Here is a 27,978-nt window from a genome sequence, read left to right on the forward strand (position 1 = left end):
GCTTAAAGCGATAGTCCGTTGTTTGCAACTTCATACTGGAGGGTGTCGCGGATGCAATCCTGAAGGTGGATTATTAGTCATAGATGTAGTTGGATTAAAGTCTATGTATATTGTTGTAATGCCTGCATACTTTCATACCATGTATTCTGCACCAACCATTAGCGCAGAATCTCTGTTTATCAATTGCCCATCCGTAATTTGTTTACCCAGCATATTTATTTTATTGGGGAGGCCATTCTAGTGAACTGTGGACCCTGGTCCATCTTCTTTTAATTGCTATCTTCTACATCATTTTTCCGTTCTGTTCTCTGCAAACAATTCTTCTTCCACACGGTTCGTTTAATCCTTTGTTTTCAGCAAAACTAGTGAGCTTGACAACCTCGCTGAAATTTGGGGACAACGTACTTGGTTATTTGTGTGTAAGTCTCCACGTTGCTACTGACGGCGGCAGTGCGCCCTACCATGAGTTGGTTCGCAACACCTCGGGACATAACGTTTTTCTCCTACTGGTCGATAAACCTTGGTTTCTTACTGAGGGAAAACTTACTGTTGTGCTCATCATACCTTCCTCTTGGGGTTCCACTCAACGTTGCGCATAAATTCTCCTTCATCCATTCCGCGCTCAGCAGCAGTCATATCTCCAGGTTTACGGTTGGCATTCATTCTTTGGCATGGCCGGTTCCAACAACGACATCAATGTGTTGCACCAATCACCGGTTTTCAACAGGATTATGCAAGACAAAGCTCCACGGGTGAGCTACGAGGTTAATGGAAATGCATATGACAAGCCATATTATCTTGCTTATGGCATCTACCCTGACTGGGCCACACTGGTGAAGACTGTCAATCCAAACTCGAAGAAGACGATGAGGTTTGCCAAGATGCAAGAGGCTTGCAGGAAAGATGTAGAGCGAGGATTTGGTGTGCTCCAAGCTCGGTGGACAATTGTCTGTCATCCGACAAGAACAAGGTGGCTAAAGACCATGCATGAGGTGATGACATGCTGCGTGGTCATGGACAAAATGATCATTGAGAACGAGCGTCCTGATGGCCGCAATGAGCACCACTGGGATTTCCAAGGTGAACTGCTGCGCCAATCCCTTGGCATTATCCTCGGAGGACTATGTGCATATGAATGTAGAAGTCACTGACGAGGTCGTGTGCATACGCCTACAAATGGATCTGATTGAGCATCAATAGACATTGGCTGGCCATGAACACGGTGCCTAGAGGAATACCATCTTATTTTCGTGCAGACTTTAAAAAAATTAGATGTAATAAGTATGACTTCGTTGAAATTGTTTATTTTTTTAGTTTGAAACATCCCAATTCATGCTGACGCGCAAATACATCATGCCGCTGGAGGCACCCCAGACGCAAACGGACGCGCGGAAAAAAATGGTCATTTTCACGTCTAGCGGGGGACACAAGCGGACACGCGCGAACAATTTATGCGTTCCAAATGCGCCACCCCGTTGGAGATACCCTTATAAGGTATAGAATATAAGGCCTTGATTGGAATGTCTTACTAATATCCCATGCAGAAAATTTGGTTACCTTGTTTTGTTGTGCATAGAACTACGGCCGGAGATTATCCAGAGCGTCGAGGGTCCGTGAGTTTTATGGGTCGAAATGCAGCAAATTCGCATGGAAAAAAAGAGCCACCAAAATAATGACAAACCAAACATCGACTAATTATGACACTTTTATTCCGGATTTGACTAAATAGCTTTAAAACCAAGCGGTGTCTAATACATGAAGTAGAAGGTGAAATTGTGAAAAGTGAAGACAAGAACTAGAATCTTTGGGTGTACCAACTCCGAAACATAAATAAATAAATCACCATACACCAATTTACTTGTTCCGCGTTGCAAGTTTTCCCACCATATTTGCCCTGGTGAATCGGTCATAACTGATCCCTGGCTGTAGTGTCTTCCAGATTAACAAATATTTGCATATTTTTCGGTTTCCGAGACGAATTTCAGCTACCGTCAGCATCGATACATGGTCTGAGAGACTTCACGAAAATTTGTGTTTTCATGATTTCTGCCTCCATTTTCGTGAGCCATAACTTAGCGTTTTCAGTTCTCGGAACGATTTCCAACGATGGTGGCCAATGATACATGGTTAGACGGGTGTCGCCAAAACCTGCCTTTTTCATGTTTTCTGTTGTTTTTTATTGGGTATAGCGCACCATTTTTGGTTCCCGGGGAAATTTACAGCGATCATGACCACTGATAATGGTTTGAGGGGCATCACCAAAATTGGCCTTTTTCATGTTTTCTCCCCATTTTCGTGTGCGCACAGTTTTCAGTTCTCGAGACAATTTCTAGCGATTGTAACCAACGATACATAGTTTGATTGAATTCACCAAAACTTGAATTTTCATATTTTCCGCCCATTTTCATGAGCAATAGCGCACTCGGTTCTCGGGACGATTTCCAGTGATTGTGACCATCGATATATGGTTAAACGGGTGTCGCCAAAAATCTTTTTTTTTTCATGTTTTCCGCCCATTTTTGTGGGCTATAGCGTGGCATTTTTGGTTCCCGGGACAGTTTCTAGCAACCGTGACAACTATTACCTGATTTGAGAGGCATTGCCAAAACTCGTATTTTTTCATGTTTTCTGCCCATTTTTGTGGTCTATAGTGCACAGTTTTTAGTTCCCGGGACAATTTCTAGCGATCGTGACTACCAATAGATGGTTTGATTGCTGTTTCCAAAACTCATATTTTTCATGTTTTTTGCCCATTTTCATGGGCTATAGCGCAATTTTTTTTTGTTTCCAGGACGATTTCCAGCGAACGTGACCACCGATACATGGTTTTAGAGGCTTCGTGAAAAATCGTGTTGTTTATATTTTCAGCCTCCATTTTGTGGGCTCTAGCTCACAGTTTTCAGTTCCTGGGATGATTTCGAACGATCGTGACACTGATACGTGGTTAGAAGGGCATCGCAAAAACATGCATTTTTCATGTTTTCTCCCCTTTTTCGGGGGCTATAGCGTGCAACTTTTGGTTCCCGAGGCAGTTTCCAGCGACCCTGACCACCAATAATTGTTTGAGAGGCATCACCAAAACTCACCTTTTTCATGTTTACTGCCCATTTCGTGGGTCATAGCCTACAATTTTCAGTTCCCCGGACAATTTCTAGCGATCGTGACCACCGATAAATGGTTTTAGTGGCATCGCCAAAACTCTTATATTTCATGTTTTGTGCCCATATGTTCATGACCTATATCACACTTTTTCGGTTCCAGCGACGATTTCAAGCGACCGTGACTACCTATACATGGTTTGAGTGGCTTCGCAAAAAATCTTCCTTTTCATGTTTTTCGCCTCCATTTTTATGTGTTATAGCTCACAGTTTTAAGTTCCTAGCACGATTTCCAGCGACGGTTACCACCGATACATGGTTAGATGGGTGTCGAAAAAAACTCACCTTTTTAATGTTTTCTGCCCATTTTCGTGGGCTATAGTGCGCTGTTTTTCGTACCCGGAAAATATTTCAGCAACCCTGACCACCGTTACATGATTTGAGGGGCATCACCAAAACTCGCCTTTTTCATGTTTACTACCCATTTCTGTGGGCTATAGCGCACAATTTTCGGTTCCCTGGACAATTTCTAGCAATCGTGACCACCGATACATGGTTTCAGTGGTGTCACCAAAACTCATATATTTCATGTTTTGTGCCCATTTTTATGTCCAATAGCACACTTTTTTCGGTTCCCGCGACGATGTCCATTTTGATGTCTCTCAAATGCTGAAAATCATATCGGGAACCGAAAAATATGCGCTATAGCTCAAGAAAATTGGCAAAAACATGGAAAATGCGCATTTTGGCGACGCCACTCAAATCATGTATAGTTGGTCAAGGTTGCTGGACATCGTTCCGTGAAGCGAAAAATATGCGTTATAGCTCATGAAAATGGGCAGAAAACATAAAAAATTCGAGTTTGGGCAACGCCACTCAAACCATGTATCGATAGTCAAGATCCTTGGAAATTATCCTTGGAATCGAAAACAATGCGCTATAGCCTACGAAAATGGGAAGAAAACATGGAAAAGGTGAGTTTTGGCGACACCAGTCTAACCAAATTTCGGTGGTCACCGTTCCTGGAAATCGTCCCGGGAACTTAAAACTGCGAGTTATAGCCCATGGAAAAGGAGGCAGAAAACATGAAAAACATGAGTTTCACGAAGCCTCTCAAACCATGTACGAATGGTCACATTCGCTGCAAATCATCCCTTGAACCAAAAAAAATGTGTGCTATAGCTCATGAAAATGGGCAAAAATATGAAAAATACTAATTTTGGCGAGGCCAGTGAAATCATGTATCGGTAGTTATAATCGCAAGAAACTATCTCGGGAACCAAAAAATATGCGCTATACCTCATGAAAATAGGCAGAAAACATGAAAAATACGAGTTTTTGCGACACCACTCAAACCATGTATCGGTGGTCATGATAGCTAGAAACTGTCCTGGGGACCAAAAACTGTGCGTTATAGCCCTCGAAAATAGGCAGAAAACATGAAAAAGGCGAGTTTTGGTGACACCCATCCAACCATGTATCGGTGATCACCATCGTTGGAAATCGTCCCTGGAACATAAAAATGTAAGCTACGACCTACGTAATGGAGGCAAAAACATGAAAAACATGATTTTTTGTGAAGTCTCTCAAACCATGTATCGGTTGTCAAGGTCGCTAGAAATCGTTCCGAGAACTGAAAAATGTGCGCTATAGCGCATGGAAGTAGGCACATGAAAAATACGAGTTTTGGCGACACCAGTCAAACACATATCGGTGGTTAGGATCACAAGAAATTTTAATGGGAACCAAAAACCATGCTCTATAGCCCATGAAAAGGGCAGAAAACATGGAAATATGACTTTTAGCGACGCCACTTAAACCATGTATCGGTGGTTATGATCGCTTGAAGTTGTCTCGAGAATCGAAAACCGTATGCTATATCCCCCAAAAATGGGCAGAATAAATGAAAAAGACGATTTTTGGTAACACCCGTACAAACATGTATCGGTGGTCACCTTCGCCAAAAATCATCGAGGGAACTTAAAACTGTGAGATATGGCCCACGAAAATGGAGGCAGAAAACATGAAAAATACGATTTTCGCGAAGTCTCTCAAACCACGTATCGATGGCCACCGTCATTGGAAATCGTCCAGGGAAGTTAAAACTGTTAGCTGTGGCCTACGAAATGGAGGCAGAAAACATGAAAACATGAGTTTTCGTGAAGCCTCTCAAACCATGTATTGCTGGTCAAGTTCGCTCGAAATCGTCCCGGAACCGAAAAATATGCCCTATAGCTTATCGAAATAGGCAGAAAACATGAAAAATACGAGTTTTGATGATGCCACTCAAACATGTATCGGTGGTTACGATTGCAATAAATTTTCTTGGGAACCAAAAACTGTGCGCTATAGCCCACGAAAAGGGGCAGAAAACATGGAAAATACGACTTTTAGTGACGCCACTCAAACTATGTATCGGTGCCCACGATCACTAAAAGTTGTCCCGAGTACCGAAAATGGTGTGCTATGTCTCACGAAAATGGATAGAAAACATGAAAAAGGCGAGTTTTGGTGACACCCATCCAACCATGTATCGGTGGTCTCTCCATCGCAGGCAATCGTCTCAGGACTTAAAACTGTAAGCTATGGCCTACGAAATGGAGGCAGAAAACATTAAAAACATTAGTTTTCCTGAAGCTTCTCAAACAATGTATCGGTGTTCAAGGTCGCTGGAAATAGTCCCGGGAACCGAAAAATATGCGTTATAGCCCATGAAAATGGGAATAAGACATTAAAAATACGAGTTTTGGTGACACCCGTACAAACATGTACCCGGAAATCATCCACGGAACATAAAACTATCAGATATGGCATACAAAAATGCAGACAGAAAACATGAAAAACACGATTCTCGCGAAGTCCCTCAAACCATGTATCGGTGGTCACGGTCGCTGGAAATCGTCTGGGGAACCGAAAAATATGCGCTATAGGTCAAGGAAATGGGCAGAAAACATGGAAATTTGTATTTTGGTAACACCACTCAAATCATGTATTGCTGGTCACCGCTGCTGGAAATCATTCCGGGAACCAAAAATACGCGCTATAGCTCATGAAAATTGGCAGAAAACATGAAAAATTCGAGTTTTGGGGACGCCACTCAAACCATGTATTCATGGTCACGATCGTTGGAAATTATCCTGGGAATCGAAATCAGAGCGCTCTAGCTTACGAAAATGGGCAGAAAATATGGAAAATGCGAGTTTTGGCGACACCCGTCTAACCATATATCGGTGGTCACCGTTCCTGAAAATCTCCCTGGGACTTTAAACTGTGTGTTATAGCCCATGAAAATGGAGGCAGAAAACATGAACAACACGAGTTTTTGCGAGCCACTCAAACCATGCATCAATGGTAACGGTCGCTAGAAATCATCCCTGGAGCAAAAAATGTGCGCTATTACTCATGAAAATGGGCATAAAACATGTAAAATACTAATTTTTGCGACGCCACTCAAATCATGTATCGTTATTTAGGATCGTGAGAAACTGCCTCGGGAACCGAAAATTGGCAGAAAACATGAAAATATGAGTTTTTGCGACTCGACTCAAACCATATATCGGTGGTCACGATCTCTACAAATTGTCCCGGGAACCGAAAAATATGCGTTATAGCCCACGAAAATGGGCAGAAAATATGAAAAAGGTGAGTTTTGGCGACACTCGTCCAATCATGTATCGGTGGTCACTGTCGTTGGAAATTGTCTAGGGAAATTAAAACTGTTATCTATACACGGATTAGGCATAAAGCCATAATAATTTTATTATGCCATTAAAAGGACGGGGGAGATAATACCTATTTAAGTTTAAGAGTCGTTCACTACTACAATTAAAAAAAAAGATATAATTCTAGTTAATGGTTCCAATTTTTTTTGAATAGCTATGGCCTAAGAAATGGAGGCAGAAAACATGAAAACATGAGTTTTCGTGAAGCCTCTCAAACTATGGTGGTCAAGGTCGCTGGAAATCGTCCCGGAACCGAAAATGTGCGCTATAGCTCATCGAAATAGGCATAAAACATAAAAAATAAGAGTTTTCGCGATGCCACTCAAACATGTATCGGTGGTTACGATCGAAGAAATTTTCTTGGGAACCGAAAACTATGTGCTATAGCCCACGAAAAGGGGCAGAAAACATGGAAAATACGACTTTTAGCGACGCCACTCAAACCATGTATCGGTGGTCACGATCAATAGAAGTTGTCCCGACAACCAAGAAAACCGAAAATAGTGTGCTATATCCCACGAAAATGGGTAGTAAACATGAAAAAGGCGACTTTCAGTGACACCCGTCCAACCATGTATCGGTGGTAACCATCGCTGGAAATCGTCTCGGGAACTTAAAACTGTAAGCTATGGCCTAGGAAATGGAGGCAGAAAACTTGAAAAACATGAGTTTTGTGAAGCCTCTCAAACCATGTATCGGTAGTCACGATCGCTACAAATTGTCCCGGGAACTAAAAACTATGCGTTATAGCCCACGAAAATGGGCAGAAAACATGAATAAAGCGAGTTTTGGAGACACTCGTCGAACCATGTATTGGTGATCACCGTTGTTGGAAATTTTCTAGGGAACTTAAAACTGTAAGCTATGGCCTACGAAATGGAGGCACAAAACATGAAAACATGAGTTTTCGTGAAGCCTCTCAAACCATCTATTGGTTGTCAAGGTCGCTGGAAATCGTTTTGGAACCGAAAAGTATGCGCTATACCTCATCGAAATAGGCAGAAAACATGAAAAATACGAGTTTTGGCAAAGCAACTCAAACATGTATAGGTGGTTACGGTCGCAAGGAATTTTCTTGGGAACCGAAAAATGTGCGCTATAGCCCACAAAAGGGGCAGAAAACATGGAAAATACGACTTTTAGCAACGCCACTCAAACCATGTATCGGTGGTCACGATCCATAGAAGTTGTCCCGAGAACCGAAAACAGTTTGCTATATCCCATAAAAATGGGCAGAATAAATGAAAAGGCCGAGTTTTGGTGACACCAGCACAAACATGTATCGGTGGTCACCTTCGCTAGAAATCGTCTCGGGAACTGAAAACTGTGAGATATGACCCACGAAAATGGAGGCAGAAAACATGAAAAACATGTGTTTTCGTGAAGTCTCTCAAACAACGTATCAGTGGTCACCGTCGCTGGAAAACACCTCGGGAACCAAAAACATATGCGCTATAGCTCAAGAAAATGGGTAGAAAACATGGAAAATGCGCATTTTGGCGACGTCAATCGAATCATGTATAGCTGGTCACCGTTGTTGGAAATCCTTCCGAGAAGCGAAAAATATGCGCTATAGGTCATGAAAATGGGCAGAAAATATGAAAAATACAAGTTTTGGTGACGCCAGTCAAACCATGTATCGATGGTCACGATCGTTGGAAATTTTCTTAGGAACCAAACACAGTGCACTCTAGACTACGAAAATGGGCAGATAACATGGAAAATGTGAGTTTTGGCGCCACCCGTCTAACCATATATCGGTGGTCATCGTTCCTGAAAATCGTTCTAGGAACTTAAAACTGTGAGTTATAGCCCATGAAAATGGAGGCAGAAAAAACATGAAAAACACGAGTTTTCGCGAGCCTCTCAAACCATGTATCAATGGTAACGATCGCTGAGATCCTCCATGGACCAAAAAATGTGCGCTATTGCTGATGAAAAAGGGCATAAAACATGAAAAATACTAATTTGTGCGACGCTGATACGTCTCCAACGTATCGATAATTTCTTATGTTCCATGCTACTTTATTGATGATACCTACATGTTTTATACATATTTTATGTCATATTTATGCATTTTCTGGCACTAACCTATTAACAAGATGCCGAAGAGCCGATTGTCGTTTTCTCGCTGTTTTTGGTTTCGAAATCCTAGTAAGGAAATATTCTCGGAATTGGATGAAATCAACGCCCAGGATCTTATTTTTCCACGAAGCTTCCAGAAGTCCGGAGAGGAAACGAAGTGGGGCGACGAGGCGCCCACACGCTAGGGCGGCGCGGCCCAGGCCCTGGCCGCGTCGGCCTGTTGTGTGGGGCCCTCGTGGCGCCCCCTGACCTATCTCCTCCGCCTACTTAAGCCTTCGTTGATAATAACTCCAGTACCGAGAGCCACGATACGGAAAACCTTCCAGAGACGCCGCCGCCGCCAATCCCATCTCGGGGGATTCAGGAGATCGCCGCCGGCACCCCGCCGGAGAGGGGAATCATCTCCCGGAGGACTCTTCACCGCCATGGTCGCCTCCGGAGTGATGTGTGAGTAGTTCACCCCTGGACTATGGGTCCATAGCAGTAGCTAGATGGTCGTCTTCTCCTAATTGTGCTATCATTGTTGGATCTTGTGAGCTGCCTAACATGATCAAGATCATCTATCTGTAATGCTATATGTTGTGTTTGTTGGGATCCGACGAATAAGTGAATGCTATGTTATGTTGATTATCAATATCATCTATGTGTTGTTTATGATCTTGCATGCTCTCCGTTGCTAGTAGAGGCTCTGGCCAAGTTGATACTTGTAACTCCAAGAGGGAGTATTTATGCTCGATAGTGGGTTCATGTCTCCATTAAATCTGGGAGTGACAAGCAACCCCTAAGGTTGTGGATGTGCTGTTGCCACTAGGGATAAAACATCAATGCTATGTCTAAGGATATATTCGTTGATTACATTACACACCATACTTAATGCAATTGTCTGTTGTTTGCAACTTAATACTGGAGGGGGTTCAGATGATAACCTGAAGGTGGACTTTTTAGGCATAGATGCATGCTGGATAGCGGTCTATGTACTTTGTCGTAATGCCCAATTAAATCTCACACTACTCATCATAACATGTATGTGCATGGTCATGCCCTCTTTATTTGTCAATTGCCCAACTGTAATTTGTTCACCCAACATGCTTATTCTTATGGGAGAGACGCCTCTAGTGAACTGTGGACCCCGGTCCATTCTTAACATCAAATACAATCTACTGCAATACTTGTTCTATTGTTTTCTGCAACAATCATCATCCACACTATACATCTAATCCTTTGTTACAGCAAGCCGGTGAGATTGACAACCTCACTGTCATGTTGGGGCAAAGTAATTTGGTTGTGTTGTGCAGGTTCCACATTGGCGCCGGAATCCCTGGTGTTGCGCCGCACTACACTCCGCCACCATCAACCTTCAACGTGCTTCTTGGCTCCTACTGGTTCGATAAACCTTGGTTTCTTACTGAGGGAAAACTTGCCGCTGTACGCATCACACCTTCATCTTGGGGTTCCCAACGGACGCGTGCTGTACGCGCATCAAGCTCTTTTTCTAGCGCCGTTGCCGGGGAGATCAAGACACGCTGCAAGGGGAGTCTCCACTTCCAATCTCTTTACTTTGTTTTTGTCTTGCTTTATTTTATTTACTTCTTTGTTTGCTGCACTATATCAAAACACAAAAAAATTAGTTGCTAGTTTTACTTTACTTGCTATATTATTTGCTATACTAAAAACACACAAAAACTTAGTTACTTGCATTTACTTTATCTAGTTTTTTTATTTACTGTTGCTAAAATGAGTAATCCTGAAGTTGAAGTTCGTTCGTTTAAGCAACAAGGGGGAGAATGTTTAAAAGATGCTTGGTATAGAATTAGTGATGCCCATAACAGGTGCACTAAGAAACACTCCACCACTATCCTACTCAGGAATTTTTATGTTGGTATCTCTAGCTGGAATAGGTATGTTCTTGATTGTCTCGCGGGAGGTAATTTCCTAGGTACCCCTGCCTTAGAAGCTAGTTGCATTATTGAGAGTCTATTTGGAATACCACCTGTTAATGAAGTTAAAATTGAAACCTCTCTTGAAGATGTCATGAAAAAGTTGGAAACCATAGAGCAAAATCTTCCAAGTATTGAGACTAATTTGGGAGCATTACTTGATAGCATTGATAAACTTGATAGATCTCTAGGCGGAATTAATGAGAGAATTGCCATCTTAGAAGCTTGTGCTATTCATGATAATCAAACCCAAAGGATTAGTGAACTTGAAGAAGCTATGAGAACCTTGGGTTCAACTTTTTCGTCTATTAAGTTTAGAGAGAAAGCTTATGTGGGTAAGGAGCAAAAGTTCATGTATGTCTCTAAGGTGCCTAAACCAAAAAAATATTATAGGCCTAAAATTGATAAAGCTCTTAATACCACTATAGAAAAAGGAGCATCTAAGATACCTAATGGGATAAATTGTGAAAATGATGTTGATGCTTTGTCTCTTGATAATACTTGATACACACTTTCTGCGCCTAGCTGAAAGGCGTTAAAGAAAAGCGTTTATGGGAGACAACCCATGATTTTACTACTGCACTTTTGTTTTATATTTGAGTCTTGGAAGTTGTTACTACTGTAGAAAACTCTCCTTATCTTAGTTTTGTTGCATTGTTGTGCCAAGTAAAGTCTTTGATAGTAAGGTTCATACAAGATTTGGATTACTGCGCAGAAACAGATTTCTTGCTGTCACGAATCTGAGCCTAATTCTCTGTAGATAACTCAGAAAATTATGCCAATTTACGTGAGTGATCCTCAGATATGTACGCAACTTTCATTCAATTTGAGCATTTTCATTTGAGCAAGTCTGGTGCCTCTTAGAAATTCGTCTTTACAGACTGTTCTGTTTTTGACAGATTCTGCCTTTTATTTCGCATTGCCTGTTTTGCTATGCTTGATGGATTTTTCTATTCCATTAACTTTCAGTAGCTTTGTGCAATGTCCAGAAGTGTTAAGAATGATTATGTCACCTCTGAACATGTGAATTTTGATTGTGCACTAACCCTCTAATGAGTTGTTTTGAGTTTGGTGTGGAGGAAGTTTTCAAGGATCAAGAGAGGGAGATGATACAATATGATCAAGGAGAGTGAAAGCTCTAAGCTTGGGGATGCCCCGGTGGTTCACCCCTGCATATTTCAAGAAGACTCAAGCGTCTAAGCTTGGGGATGCCCAAGGCATCCCCTTCTTCATCGACAACATTATCAGGTTCCTCTAGTGAAACTATATTTTTATTCCATCACATCTTATGTACTTTGCTTGGAGCGTCTGTTTGTTTTTGTTTTTGTTTTGTTTGAATAAAATGGATCCTAGAATTCATTGTGTGGGAGAGAGACACGCTCCGCTATTGCATGTGGACAAATATGTCCTTAGGCCTTACTCATAATATTCATGGCGAAGGTTGAATCTTCTTCGTTAAATTGTTATATGGTTGGAAACGGGAAATGCTACATGTAGTAATTGGTAGAATGTCTTGAATAATTTGATACTTGGCAATTGTTTTGCTCATGTTTAAGCTCTTGCATCATATACTTTGCAACTATTAATGAAGAAATACATAGAGCTTGCTTAAATTTGGTTTGCATAATTGGTCTCTCTAAGGTCTAGATAATTTCTAGTAAGGGTCGAACAACAAGGAAGACGGTATGGAGTCTTATAATGCTTACAATATATCTTTTATGTGAGTTTTGCTGTACCGGTTCATACTTGTGTTTGTTTCAAATATCTTTGCTAGCCTAAACCTTGTATCGAGAGGGAATACTTCTCATGCATCCAAAATCCTTGAGCCAAACACTATGCCATTTGTGTCCATCATACCTACTACATGGTATTTCTCCGCCATTCCAAAGTAAATTGCTTGAGTGCTACCTTTAAATTTCTATCCTCTATCTTTGCAATATATAGCTCATGGGACAAATAGCCTAAAAACTATTGTGGTATTGAATATGTACTTATGCATTTTATTTCTTATAAGTTGCTTGTTGTGCGATAACCATGTTCCTGGGGACGCCATCAACTACTCTTTGTTGAATATCATGTGAGTTGCTATGCATGTCCGTCTTGTCTGAAGTAAGGGCGATTTACCATTAGTTGAATGGTTTGAGCATGCATATTGTTAGAGAAGAACATTGGGCCGCTAACTAAAGCCATGATCCATGGTGGAAGTTTCAGTTTTGGACAAATATCCTCAATCTCATATGAGAAAATTAATTGTTGCTAAATGCTTATGCATTAAAGAGGAGTCCATCATCTGTTGTCTATGTTGTCCCGGTATGGATGTCTAAGTTGAGAACAATCAAAAGCGAGAAATCCAATGCGAGCTTTCTCCTTAGACCTTTGTACAGGCGGCATAGAGGTACCCCTTTGTGACACTTGGTTAAAACATATGTATTGCGGTGATAATCCAGGTAATCCGAGCTAATTAGGACAAGGTGCGGGCACTATTAGTATACTATGCATGAGGCTTGCAACTTGTAGGATATAATTTACATGATGCATATGCTTTATTACTACCGTTAACAAAATTGTTTCTTGTTTTCAAAACCAAAGCTCTAGCACAAATATAGCAATCGATGCTTCCCTCTGCGAAGGGCCTTTCTTCTACTTTTATGTTGAGTCAGTTCACCTATTTCTCTCCATCTCAAGAAGCAAACACTTGTGTGAACTGTGCATTGATTCCTACATACTTGCATATTGCACTTATTATATTACTTTATGTTGACAATATCCATGAGATATACATGTTACAAATTGAAAGCAACCGCTGAAACTTAATCTTCCTTTGTGTTGCTTCAACACCTTTACTTTGAAATTATTGCTTTATGAGTTAACTCTTATGCAAGACTTATTGATGCTTGTCTCGAAAGTACTATTCATGAAAAGTCTTTGCTATATGATTCAGTTGTTTACTCATTGCATTACCATTGCTTCGAATCGCTGCATTCATTACATGTGCTTACAATAGTATGATCAAGATTATGATGGCATGTCACTTCAGAAATTATCTTTGTTATCGTTTACCTACTTGGGACGAGCAGGAATTAAGCTTGGGGATGCTGATACGTCTCCAACGTATCGATAATTTCTTATGTTCCATGCTACTTTATTGATGATACCTACATATTTTACACATACTTTATGTCATATTTATGCATTTTCCGGCACTAACCTATTAACAAGATGCCGAAGAGCCGATTCTTGTTTTCTGCTGTTTTTGGTTTCAGAAATCCTAGTAAGGAAATATTCTCGGAATTGGACGAAATCAACGCCCAGGATCTTATTTTTTCACGAAGCTTCCAGAAGTCCGGAGAGGAAACAAAGTGGGGCGACGAGGCGCCCACACGCTAGGGCGGCGCGGCCCAGGCCCTGGCCGCGCCGGCCTGTTGTGTGGGGCCCTCGTGGCGCCCCCTGACCTATCTTCTCTGCCTACTTAAGCCTTCATCGATAATAACTCCAGTACCAAGAGCCACGATAGGAAAAACCTTCCAGAGACGCCGCCGCCGCCAATCCCATTTCGGGGGATTCAGGAGATCGCCTCCGGCACCCTGCCGGAGAGGGGAATCATCTCCCGGAGGACACTTCACCGCCATGGTCGCCTCCGGAGTGATGTGTGAGTAGTTCACCCCTGGACTATGGGTCCATAGTAGTAGCTAGATGGTCGTCTTCTCCTAATTGTGCTATCATTATTGGATCTTGTGAGCTGCCTAACATGATCAAGATCATCTATCTGTAATGCTATATGTTGTGTTTGTTGGGATTCGATGAATAAGTGAATGCTATGTTATGTTGATTATCAATATCATCTATGTGTTGTTTATGATCTTGCATGATCTCCGTTGCTAGTAGAGGCTCTGGCCAAGTTGATACTTGTAACTCCAAGAGGGAGTATTTATGCTCGATAGTGGGTTCATGTCTCCATTAAATCTGGGGGAGTGACAGCAACCCCTAAGGTTGTGGTTGTGCTGTTGCCACTAGGGATAAAACATCAATGCTACGTCTAAGGATATATTCGTTGATTACATTACGGACCATAATTAATGCAATTGTCTGTTGTTTGCAACTTAATACTGGAGGGGGTTCGGATGATAACCTGAAGGTGGACTTTTTAGGCATAGATGCATGCTGGATAGCGGTCTATGTACTTTGTCGTAATGCCCAATTAAATCTCACACTACTCATCATAACATGTGTGTGCATGGTCATGCCCTCTTAATTTGTCAATTGCCCAACTGTAATTTGTTCACCCAACATGCTTATTCTTATGGGAGAGACGCCTCTAGTGAACTGTGGACCCCGGTCCATTCTTAACATCAAATACAATCTACTGCAATACTTGTTCTACTGTTTTCTGCAACAATCATCATCCACACTATACATCTAATCCTTTGTTACAGCAAGCCGGTGAGATTGACAACCTCACTGTCACGTTGGGGCAAAGTAATTTGGTTGTGTTGTGCAGGTTCCACGTTGGCGCCGGAATCCCTGGTGTTGCGCCGCACTACACTCCACCGCCATCAACCTTCAACGTGCTTCTTGGCTCCTACTGGTTCGATAAACCTTGGTTTCTTACTGAGGAAAAACTTGCCGCTGTACGCATCACACCTTCCTCTTGGGGTTCCCAACGGACGCGTGCTGTACGCGTATCAGACGCCACTACTCAAATAATGTATCGGTGGTTACGATCGCAGGAAACTGTCCCGGGAACCAAAATCTGTGCGCTTAGACCATGAAAATGGGTAGAAAATATGATTACTATGAGTTTTTGCGAATCCACTCAAACCATGTATCAGTGGTCACGATCTCTACAAATTGTCCCGGGAACCGAAAACTATGCGTTATAGCCCACGAAAATGGGCAGAAAATATGAAAAAGGTGAGTTTTGGCGACACTCGTCCAACCATGTATCGGTGGTCACCGTTGTTGGAAATCATCTAGGGAACTTAAAACCCTAAGCTATGGCCTAAGAAATGGAGGTAGAAAACATGAAAACATGAGTTTTCGTGAAGCCTCTCAAACATGAGTTTTCATGAGAAATCGTCCCGGAACCGAAAAATGTGCGCTATAGCTCATCGAAATAGACAGAAAACATGAAAAATACGAGTTTTGGCGAAACCACTCAAACATGTATCGGTGGTTACGATCGCAATAAATTTTCTTGGAAACCGAAAACTGTGCGCCACAGCCCACGAAAAGGGGCAGAAACATGGAAAATACAACTTTTAGCGATGCCACTCAAACCATGTATCAGTGTCATGATTGCTAGAAATCGTCTCGGGAACTTAAAACTGTAAGATATGTCCTACGAAATGGAGGCAGAAAACATGAAAACATGAGTTTTCGCGAAGCCTCTAACACCATGTATTGGTGGTCAAGGTCGCTGGAAATAGTCCCGGGAACCGGAAAAATATGCGTTATAGCTCATGAAAATGGGCAGAAGACATGAAAAATACGAGTTTTGTCGACCCCACTCAAATCATGTATCGGTATTATTATCGCAAGAAACTATCTCGGGAACCAAAAACTATGCGCTATGGCCCATGAAAAATGGGCAGAAAACATGGAAAATACGCATTTTGGCGACACCCATCTAACCATGTATCGGTTGTCACCGTCCCTAGAAATCGTCATGCGAAACCAAATTTCCACGCTATAGCCCACAAAAAACGGCTGAAATATGGGAATGGCGAGTTTTTGCAACACCCGTCTTACCATGTATTGGTGGTCACCGTCACTGCAGCAAAAAAATATACGCTATAGCTCATGAAAATGGGCATAAAATATGAAAAATAGTAATTTTGCAAATGCCACTCAAATCATGTATCGGTAGTTGCGAATCGCAAGAAACTGTCTTGGGAACCAAAATCTATGCGCTATAGCCCACGAAAATTGGCAGAAAACATGAAAAATATGATTTTTTATGACACCACTCAAAACTTGTATCGGAGGCCACGATCGCTAGGAATTGTTCTGGGAACTGAAAATTGTGTGTTATAGCCCACAAAAATGGGTAGAAAACATGAAAAATGCGAGTTTTGGCGACACCCGTCTAACAATGGATCGGTAGTCACCATCGCTGAAAATCGTCCCAAGAACTTAAAACTATAAGCTCTGACCTACCAAATGGAGGTAGAAAACATGAAAAACATGTTTTTTCGTGAAGCCTCTCAAACCATGTATCAGTGGTCGAGGTCGTTGGAAATAGTCCCGTGAACCAAAAATGTGCGCTATAGCTCATGGAAATTGGCAGAAAACATGAAAAATACGAGTTTTGGCGATGCCACTCAAACATGTATTGGTGGTTACGATCACAAGAAATTTTCTTGGGAACCGAAAAATGTGCGCTATAGCCCACGAAAAGGGGCAGAAAACATGGAAAATATGACTTTTGGCAATGCCACTCAAACCATGTATATGTGGTCATGATCGCTAGAAGTTGTCCCGAGTATCGAAGATGGTGTGCTATATCCCACGAAAATGGGCAGAATAAATGAAAAGGCCGAGTTTTTGTGACACCCACACAAACATGTATCTGTGGTCACCTTCGCCGGAAATCATCTAGGGAACTTAAAACTGTGAGATATGGGCCATGAAAATGGAGGCACAAAATATGGAAAACACGATTTTCGCTAAGTCTCTCAAACCACGTATCGGTGGTCACGGTCGCTGGAAATCGTCTCTGGAACCGAAAAATATGCGCTATGGCTCAAGAAAATGGGCAGAAAACATGGAAAATGTGCATTTTGGCGACGCCACTCAAATCATGTATAGCTGGTCACCGTTGCTGGAAATCATTATGGGAACCGAAAAGTATGTTATAGCTCATGAAAATGGGCAGAAAACATGAAAAAATCGAGTTTTGGCGATGCTAGTCAAACCATTTATCGATGGTCATGATCGTTGGAAATTTTTCAGGGAACCAAAAACAATGTGCTCTAGTCTACGAAAATGGGCAGAAAACATGGAAAACGTGAGTTTTGACGACACTCATCTAACCATATATCGGTGGTCACCGTTCCTGAAAATCGACCCGGGAACTTAATACTGTGAGTTCTAGCCCATGAAAATGGAGGCATAAAACATGAACAACACGAGTTTTCGCGAGCCTCTCAAACCATGTATCAATGGTAACAGTCGCTAGAAATCGTCCCTGGAGCAAAAAATGTGCGCTATTGCTCATGAAAATGGGCATAAAACATGAAAAATACTAATTTTTGCGACGCCACTCAAATCTTGTATCTGTAGTTACATCGCAAGAAACTGTCTTGGAAACCGAAATCTGTGCGCTATAGCTCATGAAAATGGGGAGAATACATGAAAAATATGATTTTTTGCCACTCTACTCAAACCATGTATCGGTGGTCGCGATCGCTACAAATTGTCTCAGGAACCGAAAAATGTGCGTTATAGCCCACGAAAATGGGCAGAAAACATGAAAAAGCGAGCTTTAGCGACACTCGTCCAACCATGTATCGGTGGTCACCGTCATTGGACATTGTCGAGGGAACTTAAAACAGTAAGCTATGGCCCACAAAATGGAGGCACAAAACCTGAAAACATGAGTTTTCGTGAAGCCTCTCAAACCATGTATTGGTTGTCAAGGTTACTGGAAACCGCCCCGGAACCGAAAAATGTATGCTATAGCCCATCGAAATAGGAAGAAAACATGAAAAATATGATTTTTGCCGACGCTACTCAAACATGTATAGGTGGTTACGATCGCACGAAATTTTCTAGCGACGCTATAGCCCACGTAAAGGGGCAGAAAACTTGGAAAATACGACTTCTAGCGACGCCACTCAAACCATGTATCCGTGGTCACAATTGCTAGAAGTTGTCCGAGAACCAAAAATGGTGTGCTATATCCCACGAAAATGGGTAGAAAATATGAAAAAGGCGAGTTTTGGTGACACCCATCCAACCATGTATCGGTGGTCACCATCGCTAGGAATCGCCCCGAGAACTTAAAACTGTAAGCTATGGCCTACGAAATGGAGGCAGAAAACATGAAAATGTAAGTTTTCGTGAAGCTCTCAAACCATGTATCGGTGGTCAAGGTCGTTGGAAATAGTCCAGGAACCGAAAAATATGCGTTATAGCTCATGAAAATGGGCATAACACAAGAAAAATATGAGTTTTAGCGACGCTGCTCAAATCATGTATCGGTATTATGATCACAAGAAACTATTTTGGGAACCAAAAGCTTTTCTCTGCCCACGAAAAATGGGCAGAAAACATGGAAAATGCGCATTTTGGCGACACCTGTCTAACCATGTATCGGTTGTCACCGTCCCTAGAAATCGTCATGGGAAACCAAAGTTTCACGCTATAGCCCATGAAAAACGGTAGAAAAATGGAAACGACTAGTTTTGGGAACACCCGTCTTACCATGTATCGGTGGTCACCGTCGCTCCAGCCAAAAAAATGTACGCTATAGCTCAGGAAAATGGGCATAAAATATGAAAAATACTAATTTTGGTGATGGCACTCAAATAATGTACCGGTAGTTACGATCGCAAGAAACTGTCTCGAGAAACGAAATCTATGCGCTATATCCCACGAAAATGGGCAGAAAACATGAAAAATACGAATTTTGCGACACCACTCAAAACATGTATCGGAGGTCACGATCGCTACATATTGTGTCGGGAACTGAAAACTGCGTATTATAGCCCACGAAAATAGACAAAAAAACATGAAAAAGACAAGTTTTGGCGACATCCGTTCAACCATGTATCTGTGGTCACCATTGCTTTAAATCGTCCCGGCAACATAAAACTGTAAGCTATGGCCTACGAAATGGTGGCAGAAAATATGAAAAACATGAGTTTTCATGAAGCCTCTCAAACCATGTATCGGTGGTCAAGGTCGTTGGAAATAGTCCCGGGAACCGAAAAATGTGCGCTCTAGCTCATGGAAATAGGCAGAAAACACGAAAAATACAATTTCTGGTGACGCCACTCAAATCATTTATCGGTGGTTACAATGGCAATAAATTTTCTTCGGAATCGTAAAAACATGAAGAGGGGCAGAAAACATGGAAAATACGATTTGGGCGACGCCACTAAAACCATGTATCGGTGGTAAAGATTGCTAGAAGTTGTCCTGGGAACCGAAAACGGTGAGCTATAGCCCTCGAAAATGGGCAGAAAATATGAAAATACGAGTTTTGGTGACACTCATCCAAACATTTATCGGTGGTCACCTTCACCGGAAGTCGTCCAGGGAACTTAAAACTTTGAGCTATGGCCCATGAAAATGGTGGCAAAAAACAAGAAAAACATGAATTTTCACGAAGCCTCTCAAACCATGTATCGGTGGTTACGGTCACTGGAAAAAGTTCCGGGAACCGAAAAATGTGCGATATAGGTCATGAAAAATATGAGTTTGGCGACGCTACTTAAATCATGTATCGGTGGTTACAACCGCAAGAAATTGTCTCGGGAATCAAAAACTATGAGCCGAAACCAAAACTATGCCCACGAAAATGGAGGCAGAAAACATGAAAAATACGTGTTTTGGCGAAACCACTCAAACCATGTATCGTTGGTCATGATCGCTAGAAGTTGTGCCGAAACCAAAACTATGCGCTAGAGCCCACGAAAATGGGGACAAAACACGAAAAATGCGAGTTTTTGTGACATCCGTCCAAACATATATCGGATCTTAAAACTGTGAGCTATGGCCTACGAAAATGGAGGTAGAAAATATGAAAAACACAAGTTTTCGCGAACCCTCTCAAACCATGTATTGGGTGGTCACGCTCGTTGGAAATCATCCTGGGAACTAAAAAAATATGCGCTATAGCTCATGAAAATGGACAGAACACATTAAAAATACAAGTTTTAGTGCCACCAGTTAAATCATGTATCAGTGGTTACGATCGCAAGAAATTGTCTCGGGAATGGAGCCAGTCAAAATTGAGGACTTTGCCTCGGATAAAAATAAAATAAAAATAGGCCCAAATATGAAACCAGTCACTCACCTATTCCAATTTAATACTGGGAACTTAAAATTGTAAGATATGGCCTACAAAATGGTGGCAGAAAACATGAAAAATCTGAGTTTTTCCGTGAATCCTCTCAAACCATGTATCGGTGGTCAAGGTCGCTGGAAATAGTCCCGGGAACCAAAAAATATGCGTTATAGCTCATGAAAATGGGAAGAACACATGAAAAATATGAGTTTTTGGCAACACCACTCAAATCATGTACCGGTATTATGATCGCAAGAAAATATTTTGGGAACCAAAAACTATGCGCTATGGCCCACGAAAAATGGGCAGAAAACATGGAAAATGCACATTTTGGCGATACCCGTCTAACCATGTATCGGTTGTCACCGTCCCTGGAAATCTTCACGGGAAACCAAAGTTGTGCGCTATAGCCCACGAAAAACGGTAGAAAAAATGGAAACGGCGAGTTTTGGGGACACCCATCTTACCATGTATCGGTGGTCACCGTCGCTGCAGCCGAAAAATGTACGCTATAGCTCATGCAAATGGGCATAAAATATGGAAAATACTGGCGATGACACTCAAATTATGTACCGGTAGTTAGGATCGCAAGAAACTGTCTAGAGAAACGAAATTTGTGCGCTATGTCCCACGAAAATTGGCAGAAAAAATGAAAAATACGAAATTTTGCGACACCACTCAAAACATGTATCGGAGGTCACGATCGCTAGATATTTTCCGGGGAACTGAAAACTGCATATTATAGCCCATGGAAATTAGCAGAAAACATGAAAAAGACGAGTTTTGGCGACATCCGTCCAACCATGTATCGGTGGTCACCATCGCTAGAAATCGTCCCGGGAACATAAAACTGTAAGCTATGGTCTACGAAATGGAGGCAAAAAAAACATGAAAATCATGAGTTTTTGTGAAGCCTCTCGAACCATGTATCGATGGTCAAGGTCGTTGGAAATAGTCCCGAGAACCGAAAAATGTACTCTAGCTCATGGAAATAGGCAGAAAACACGAAAAATACTTGTTCTGGCGACGCCACTTAAATCATTTATCGGTGGTCAAAATCGCAATAAATTTTCTTGGAAACCGTAAAAACATGAAAAGGGGCAGAAAAACATGGAAAATACGACTATTGGCGACGCCACTCAAACCATGTACCGGTGGTCAAGATCGCTAAAAGTTGTCCAGGAACCGAAAACGGTCAGCTATAGCCCTCGAAAAAGGGCAGAAAACATGAAAATACCATCCAAACACTTATCGGTGGTCACCTTCGCCAGAAATCGTCCAGGGAACTTAAAACTTTGAGCTATGGCCCACGAAAATGGGGGCAGAAAACAAGAAAAACATGAATTTTCACGAAGCCTCTCAAACCATGTATTGGTGGTTATGGTCGCTGGAAATCGTTTCGGGAACCGAAAAATATGAGATATAGCTCTTGGAAAATATGAGTTTGGCGACACTACTCAAATCATGTATCGGTGGTTACGACCGCAAGAAATAATCTCGGGAATCGAAAACTATGAGCTATAGCCCACGAAAATGGAGGCAAAAAACATGAAAAATACGAGTTTTGGCGACACCACTCAAACCATGTATCGTTGGTCATGATCGCTAGAAGTTATGCCGAAAACAAAAAACTATGCGCTAGAGCCCACAAAAATGGGGAGAAAACGCGAAAAATACGAGTTTTGGTGACACCCGTTCAAACATATATCGGTACTTAAAACTGTGAGCTATGACCTACGAAAATGTAGGCAGAAAATATGAAAACCACGAGTTTTCGTGAACCCTCTCAAACCATCTATTCGGTGGTCACGCTCGTTGAAAATCGTCCCGGAAACTAAAAAATGTACATTATAGCTTATGAAAATGGACAAAAATACAAGTTTTAGTGGCACCAGTCAAATCATGTATCAGTGGTTACGATTGGAAAAAATTATCTTGGGAATAGTGCTAGTCAAAATTGATGACTTTGCCTCAGATAAAAATAAAATAAAAACAGGCCCAAATATTAAACCAGTCACTCACCTATTCTAATTTAATTAAAACAGGCCCAAATATGGAGTAGTAAACAAGAAGAAGATATACACACTAAACAGCAATGAACGGAATAACGAAGAGTTCCACATATCTTCTCTTGCTTATTACATACCCTATGCGGGGGATACAGGTATGACTAAGAAACAAGTAATAATATGAAACAACTAGTATATAAGTGTCTATTAAGATCAAAGATTCCTGAGAACAGCTTAGCTACCTATGCAGGAGCAGTAGTAGCTGGGCGCAACTCCCCGCCATTCTCCAGGAAATATGTTGCAGTAATGAGTGAAGGCCGCTGGTTCTCCTCTCGTTCAGTGCACCGTAGGGCCAGGAGAATGACGCGCTCCATCTCAGTCTTGATAAACTTACCATCAAGCTTCTTGTCAGCAAAGTCCTTCACGAATGTTTCAGGTAGATCTGTACGCAGCTTGTGGACTAGGAACGGGTCATTTTCTCCATGCGCTATCTCTAGCAGAACGATCCCAAAGCTGTAGACGTCGGAGCTGCGACGAAAGTCGACATGTCCATCTTTCATGGTCAGAGGATCCATGTAGAGAGCGGTACCAACAGCCCTTGTCTGCAATGCTGTTTCTCCGCCGTCTTCGGCGACCCTCGACAGGCCGAAGTCCCCGAGCTTGGCGTTGAATTCACTGTCTAGCAGAATGTTGCCTGGTTTGATATCTCTGTGCAAGATGTATGGGCTGCATTGGTGGTGGAGGTAATGAAGAGCGGAACATAAGCCCTTCACAATTTTGTACCTGCATTATTTTTCCGCACGACACATATAAAATCGGGTTACAATAGTTCAAATTGTTTTCTCAGTTATAAGGAAACAAAATCACAGAAATAAACTAGAGAGCAATAAAACATAGGAGAAGAAAACATAACTAAATTATATACCTCTTTTCCCAGGACAGTACTTCTGGCTTTTCATAAAGGTGCTCGTGGAGGTTTCCATTAGCGATGAGCTCATAGACAAGGAAGAGCATGACGTCGTCCAACGTATGAGAGAACCAATACTTAAAATTGCTTATGGTGCAGCACCAGCCTTCAATCTTCAACACATTCATGTGTCTCGTGTTGCCGATTGTGGCCCTCTCCGTGAGGAAGTCCTTAAATTCTCCCTTCGAGTCCTTGATGATTTTCTTCACAGCCACCTCCTCGTTATTGAGAGTCCCTCTATATACCACGCTGAAGCCACCCTGTCCTATAATTTCCGAAAATTTATTTGTTGCGATGGACAAGTCGCGGTAATGGAATCGTGTAATCCCTCTATCCTTCCCAAAGTGTGCGCGTGTGCATTTCCACCTATACCATGCCGCGATCCACCAAATTGCCAAAAGCAGGGCTATCACAAGAATCACTGCTCCTCCGATAATATATGTTCGACGGTGTCGATCTGCTCAAAGGAAGAAGGGCCATCAAAACAAATCGATCATCTCTATATCTGTATATTATTGTATATGGAAAGCGCTAGCCTTTGGAATAATCATGTGTTGTAGCACACAGAGTAGAATGGAATATATGATCACCATGATGAAGTTGGTTCCATATATACCTTTGCTACCGAGCACCTGGCTTTGCCCTGGACTGAACTTATTAGTAGCACCTGAAGATGGTTCTGTGGAGAACATATATTAATTTAAAATAAATATTGAAAATAATAAATAAATACTAGTTCTCCAAATATTTCGATGAATATATTATCTACTCCAAAAAAGTAATATTGTATAAATGTCGCAAAATTTGTAACAACTGATTGCGATAAAGTAAATATTTACTCTATAGTGGATGTTTACCGAAATTTTCTACCCTTTCCATGTTTAATCAAACCCAGTGTGAACTGTATGCTTAGGATAAACATAATTTCTATATAAAGTGGATATTTTACGATCAAAATAATATTTTTACTATGCCAATGTGCTGAAGGCACCTCACTTACAATTTTACCACAGCCTGCTAAGTACATGTTTGTTGCCAAATGAAAATTAAAGTTCACTATGCTCTACCCATCCCCTCGCCACAGCTAGCAGTCCGCCGTGGTGTGGAAGTCAAATGGCATGAACTTAACTGGTCGATGCCACCGAGTTCTCACTCTGACTCGGCAATGGTTGGGTTCCGTATGATCTTACAGACTTGAGGCCACTACCATGGAGATAGTTGACTACTCTTTTTAGCAATGTTTTTTTTTTTCAAATTTCATTTTTTGAAAATGTGCCGATTTTTTTGAAATATGGAATGAACTTTGAAATTTACCGAACTTGGGCTGCGGAGCTTCCGAAATGCACTTAACATTGATTTTTGAAAATTCCCTTTTTATTCACTTTCAAGAATGTGCGTCTGAGCTTCTGTAACTTGGACCAAACTTTGAAGTATTTTGGCAGTTTCAAAAGCTTCAGAAAAAACCTATCGGAAATTTCAACTTCAAATGATTGAAGCTCCGTAAAAAAACAAACTTCTAAATTTGAGCAACCATAGTTTCGAACTTTTTAACAATTTTAAACTTTCAGAAATTTAACTTTTCCTATATTTTTAACTTTCATATATTTGAACTCTAAAAAAGTTGAACTTCTGAAAGTGTGTAATGTTTGAAACATAAAAACCTAGGGTTTTTTATTTTTAAAAATTTAAAGGAGAAAAAAGTGCTGAGAGAGATGGCATTAAGCGGTAAGACCCTCCACGGAAAAAAGGAAAGGGAGTATGAGCCGCCAAGGAAGCCTTGTCAATTACAAGAGGGTTTCACATGATCTAGGGTAGTTTTTTTTTGTTAACCTTCCGATCCTCGACATAATGTGTGGACCATTTTATCCATGATTAATTCACCATTATGGGTCAAATAATCCCATATTAGTACAAGGTAGCCAACGAGTTGTGCACCCTCATTGAGTTTGGTCTAGCTCCACCCTTGGCAGGGCCGCCAATGGCCAAGGAGCCATCTCGATTAATATGTATTGTAGACATATGACTACTATTATGCCATATATACGCAATCCAATGGATCCTAATGTGCACCATGCATGGTCAATGTATGGGGTTCCTCATACTAGAAAACTGCGTTTATCATGGTCAATGCCTTGGGTTCTTCATTTCAGCAAAATACCACTAGTAAAGACCTTATCTTCTCATCAGATTATTTACGATCTACATAAAGGCTGAAAAGGTATTTGAGATGTAACAACCGAAAGTAATTTTTATTGTACTACCACACATATTGACATATGTACAAACGCATATTCATTGTCTATCGTAGATATTTCTGTAAATTCAAAAAATTGCGTACCTCTTGAGGCCATAGTTGAGTTGAAGGACCAAGAGTGTATCTGATGCAGCTCAGCGTCACCGCCTGTGGATGCCGAGAACCCCACCGCCACCACAGGCGGGAGCAAGGCATCGAGCTGATCTGATAACTGCGTCTTGACACTGGTGGTGGCAATAGAGCTATTGTAGTCAAAGTGCAGGGTAGCCTCGAGTGTCCTTGTGGTGTTGTCGAAGGTGATGGTCGCTGTCATGGTGCCGTTGAAGCTATAGTTTGGCACCCTGGTTATACTCACCGAAGTGATGGAATTGAGGTCGATGCCCATGTGGTCGGGTGATCCCGTGGGATCCCAGGGGTTTCCGTAGGTGTCGAACTCAACGGCGAGGAACCGGTCAGCTCCAGTAGAGATGTTTGAGCTGCTGTTTGTGAGGCCAAGCACATTACTGGACGACTCCGGTGGTAATCTTGAGGGGTAGCCGGAGATGAAGAAGCTCATGCCGTCGCCCTTTTTTGTTGTGTTGGGCAGCATGTTCATGGCGAAGGTGAAGGTGGTGCTGAAGCTGGCCACCTCGCCAGTGTTGTTGTCGTAGAACTGCACTGGGTGGTTGTAGGACATCCGTCCCCTGCAGTAGTACGCGATGGGGTTGCAGGTGAGGTCAACCAATTTGCCATTCAGGGCGGCGTCGCCCTCAAACCGGAGATCGGCTAGATGGTACTTGGAGGTGTTTGCGAAGTCGAAGCTGAAGGAAAGAGACGGTGGGGTGGCGGCAACATGGTGGGGATGGAAGGAGAGCGGGAGGAAGAAGAAGCAGGCGGCGAGGATGATTCGTGCAGTTGCACTTGCAGCCGTCATAGGTGAAGTTGGAGGTGTTTGCTGTACGCTCGACCTCAGCCCTAGCCACTAGGTGAAGTATAAATGTACTATCTAGTATGTGGTGCTTGGCGTTATCATTGCTTGGCATGGACATATAAGCAACGTACAGCGACCTCAGGCCTTGCCTTGCCAGTAGGGGAAGTTTATCCATATGTACGAGCCAGCCAACAAGAGTAACGCTGCATGCTAGACAACTGGAGTAATGCCCGTTTCGGAATACAAAATGACGACGGACGACGACTTGACGATAACACTCGATCTGTTTGGGTATCTTGCGCGCGCAGAGTGCGGGCACACCGTACCGGCCATTGGACCAAGACGAGTTGACCAATATATATGTTACTCGTAACTGCTTTCAGATTAATAGAAAATCCTCCCACTTGACAAAAATCCAAGTGCACTACTAGCTCCTCATTTTTTTTTAAAAAAATGGGGGTTTACCCCGGCTTCTGCATCATGATGATGCACACGGCCATTTATTCATGACCAATACAAGGTTCGGATAAAGTATTGTTTACAACTCACGCATCACCGAGGATTGATACAAAAATCAACCATCGAAAAAAACATATACTCTGACTACAAATCAATATAACCTTCTAGTATGTCGCCAACCAGCCTGGCACAAGATATCCTGAGCGATCATCATGCCAGGATTAAAATATAAAAATAAGTTTTAGATATGAAACTAAGTTTCATGAAATGGTAGGAGGCAAACCTAAGTTTGATCAAGCTACATATAGAAAACTCATCTAAAGTTTCATCAAGTTATACATATGAATTCATCTACATTTGACGTACAAAACTGTATTTCATCAAGTTTCGTGATTTTTTAAGATAAATCAAGTTCATATATGTTTTGTCAAGTTACTGATTTTTAGATAAAGGAGCAACAGCCCCAGCCTCTGCATCAATTGATGCACACGGCCTTTTATTAAAACTGTAAAATATCAAGTATCA

At 41.8% G+C, this 27,978-nt stretch overlaps 1 protein-coding gene across 1 annotated transcript; it reads right to left on the reverse strand.

Annotated features, from left to right (window-relative positions):
- Window positions 1–23,105: 23,105 nt before the first annotated feature.
- LOC124646932 (probable L-type lectin-domain containing receptor kinase S.7) lies at window positions 23,106–26,997 on the reverse strand. Its single transcript, XM_047186969.1, has 4 exons — window positions 26,169–26,997; window positions 24,447–24,509; window positions 23,789–24,287; window positions 23,106–23,646 (listed from the first exon to the last, which is right to left on the reverse strand). Exons 1-4 carry the CDS (start codon window positions 26,995–26,997, stop codon window positions 23,106–23,108), a joined length of 1,932 nt encoding a protein of 643 aa, XP_047042925.1.
- Window positions 26,998–27,978: the final 981 nt, after the last annotated feature.

Source organism: Lolium rigidum, chromosome 4 (assembly GCF_022539505.1).
Source record: "Lolium rigidum isolate FL_2022 chromosome 4, APGP_CSIRO_Lrig_0.1, whole genome shotgun sequence".
NCBI lineage: Eukaryota > Viridiplantae > Streptophyta > Magnoliopsida > Poales > Poaceae > Lolium > Lolium rigidum.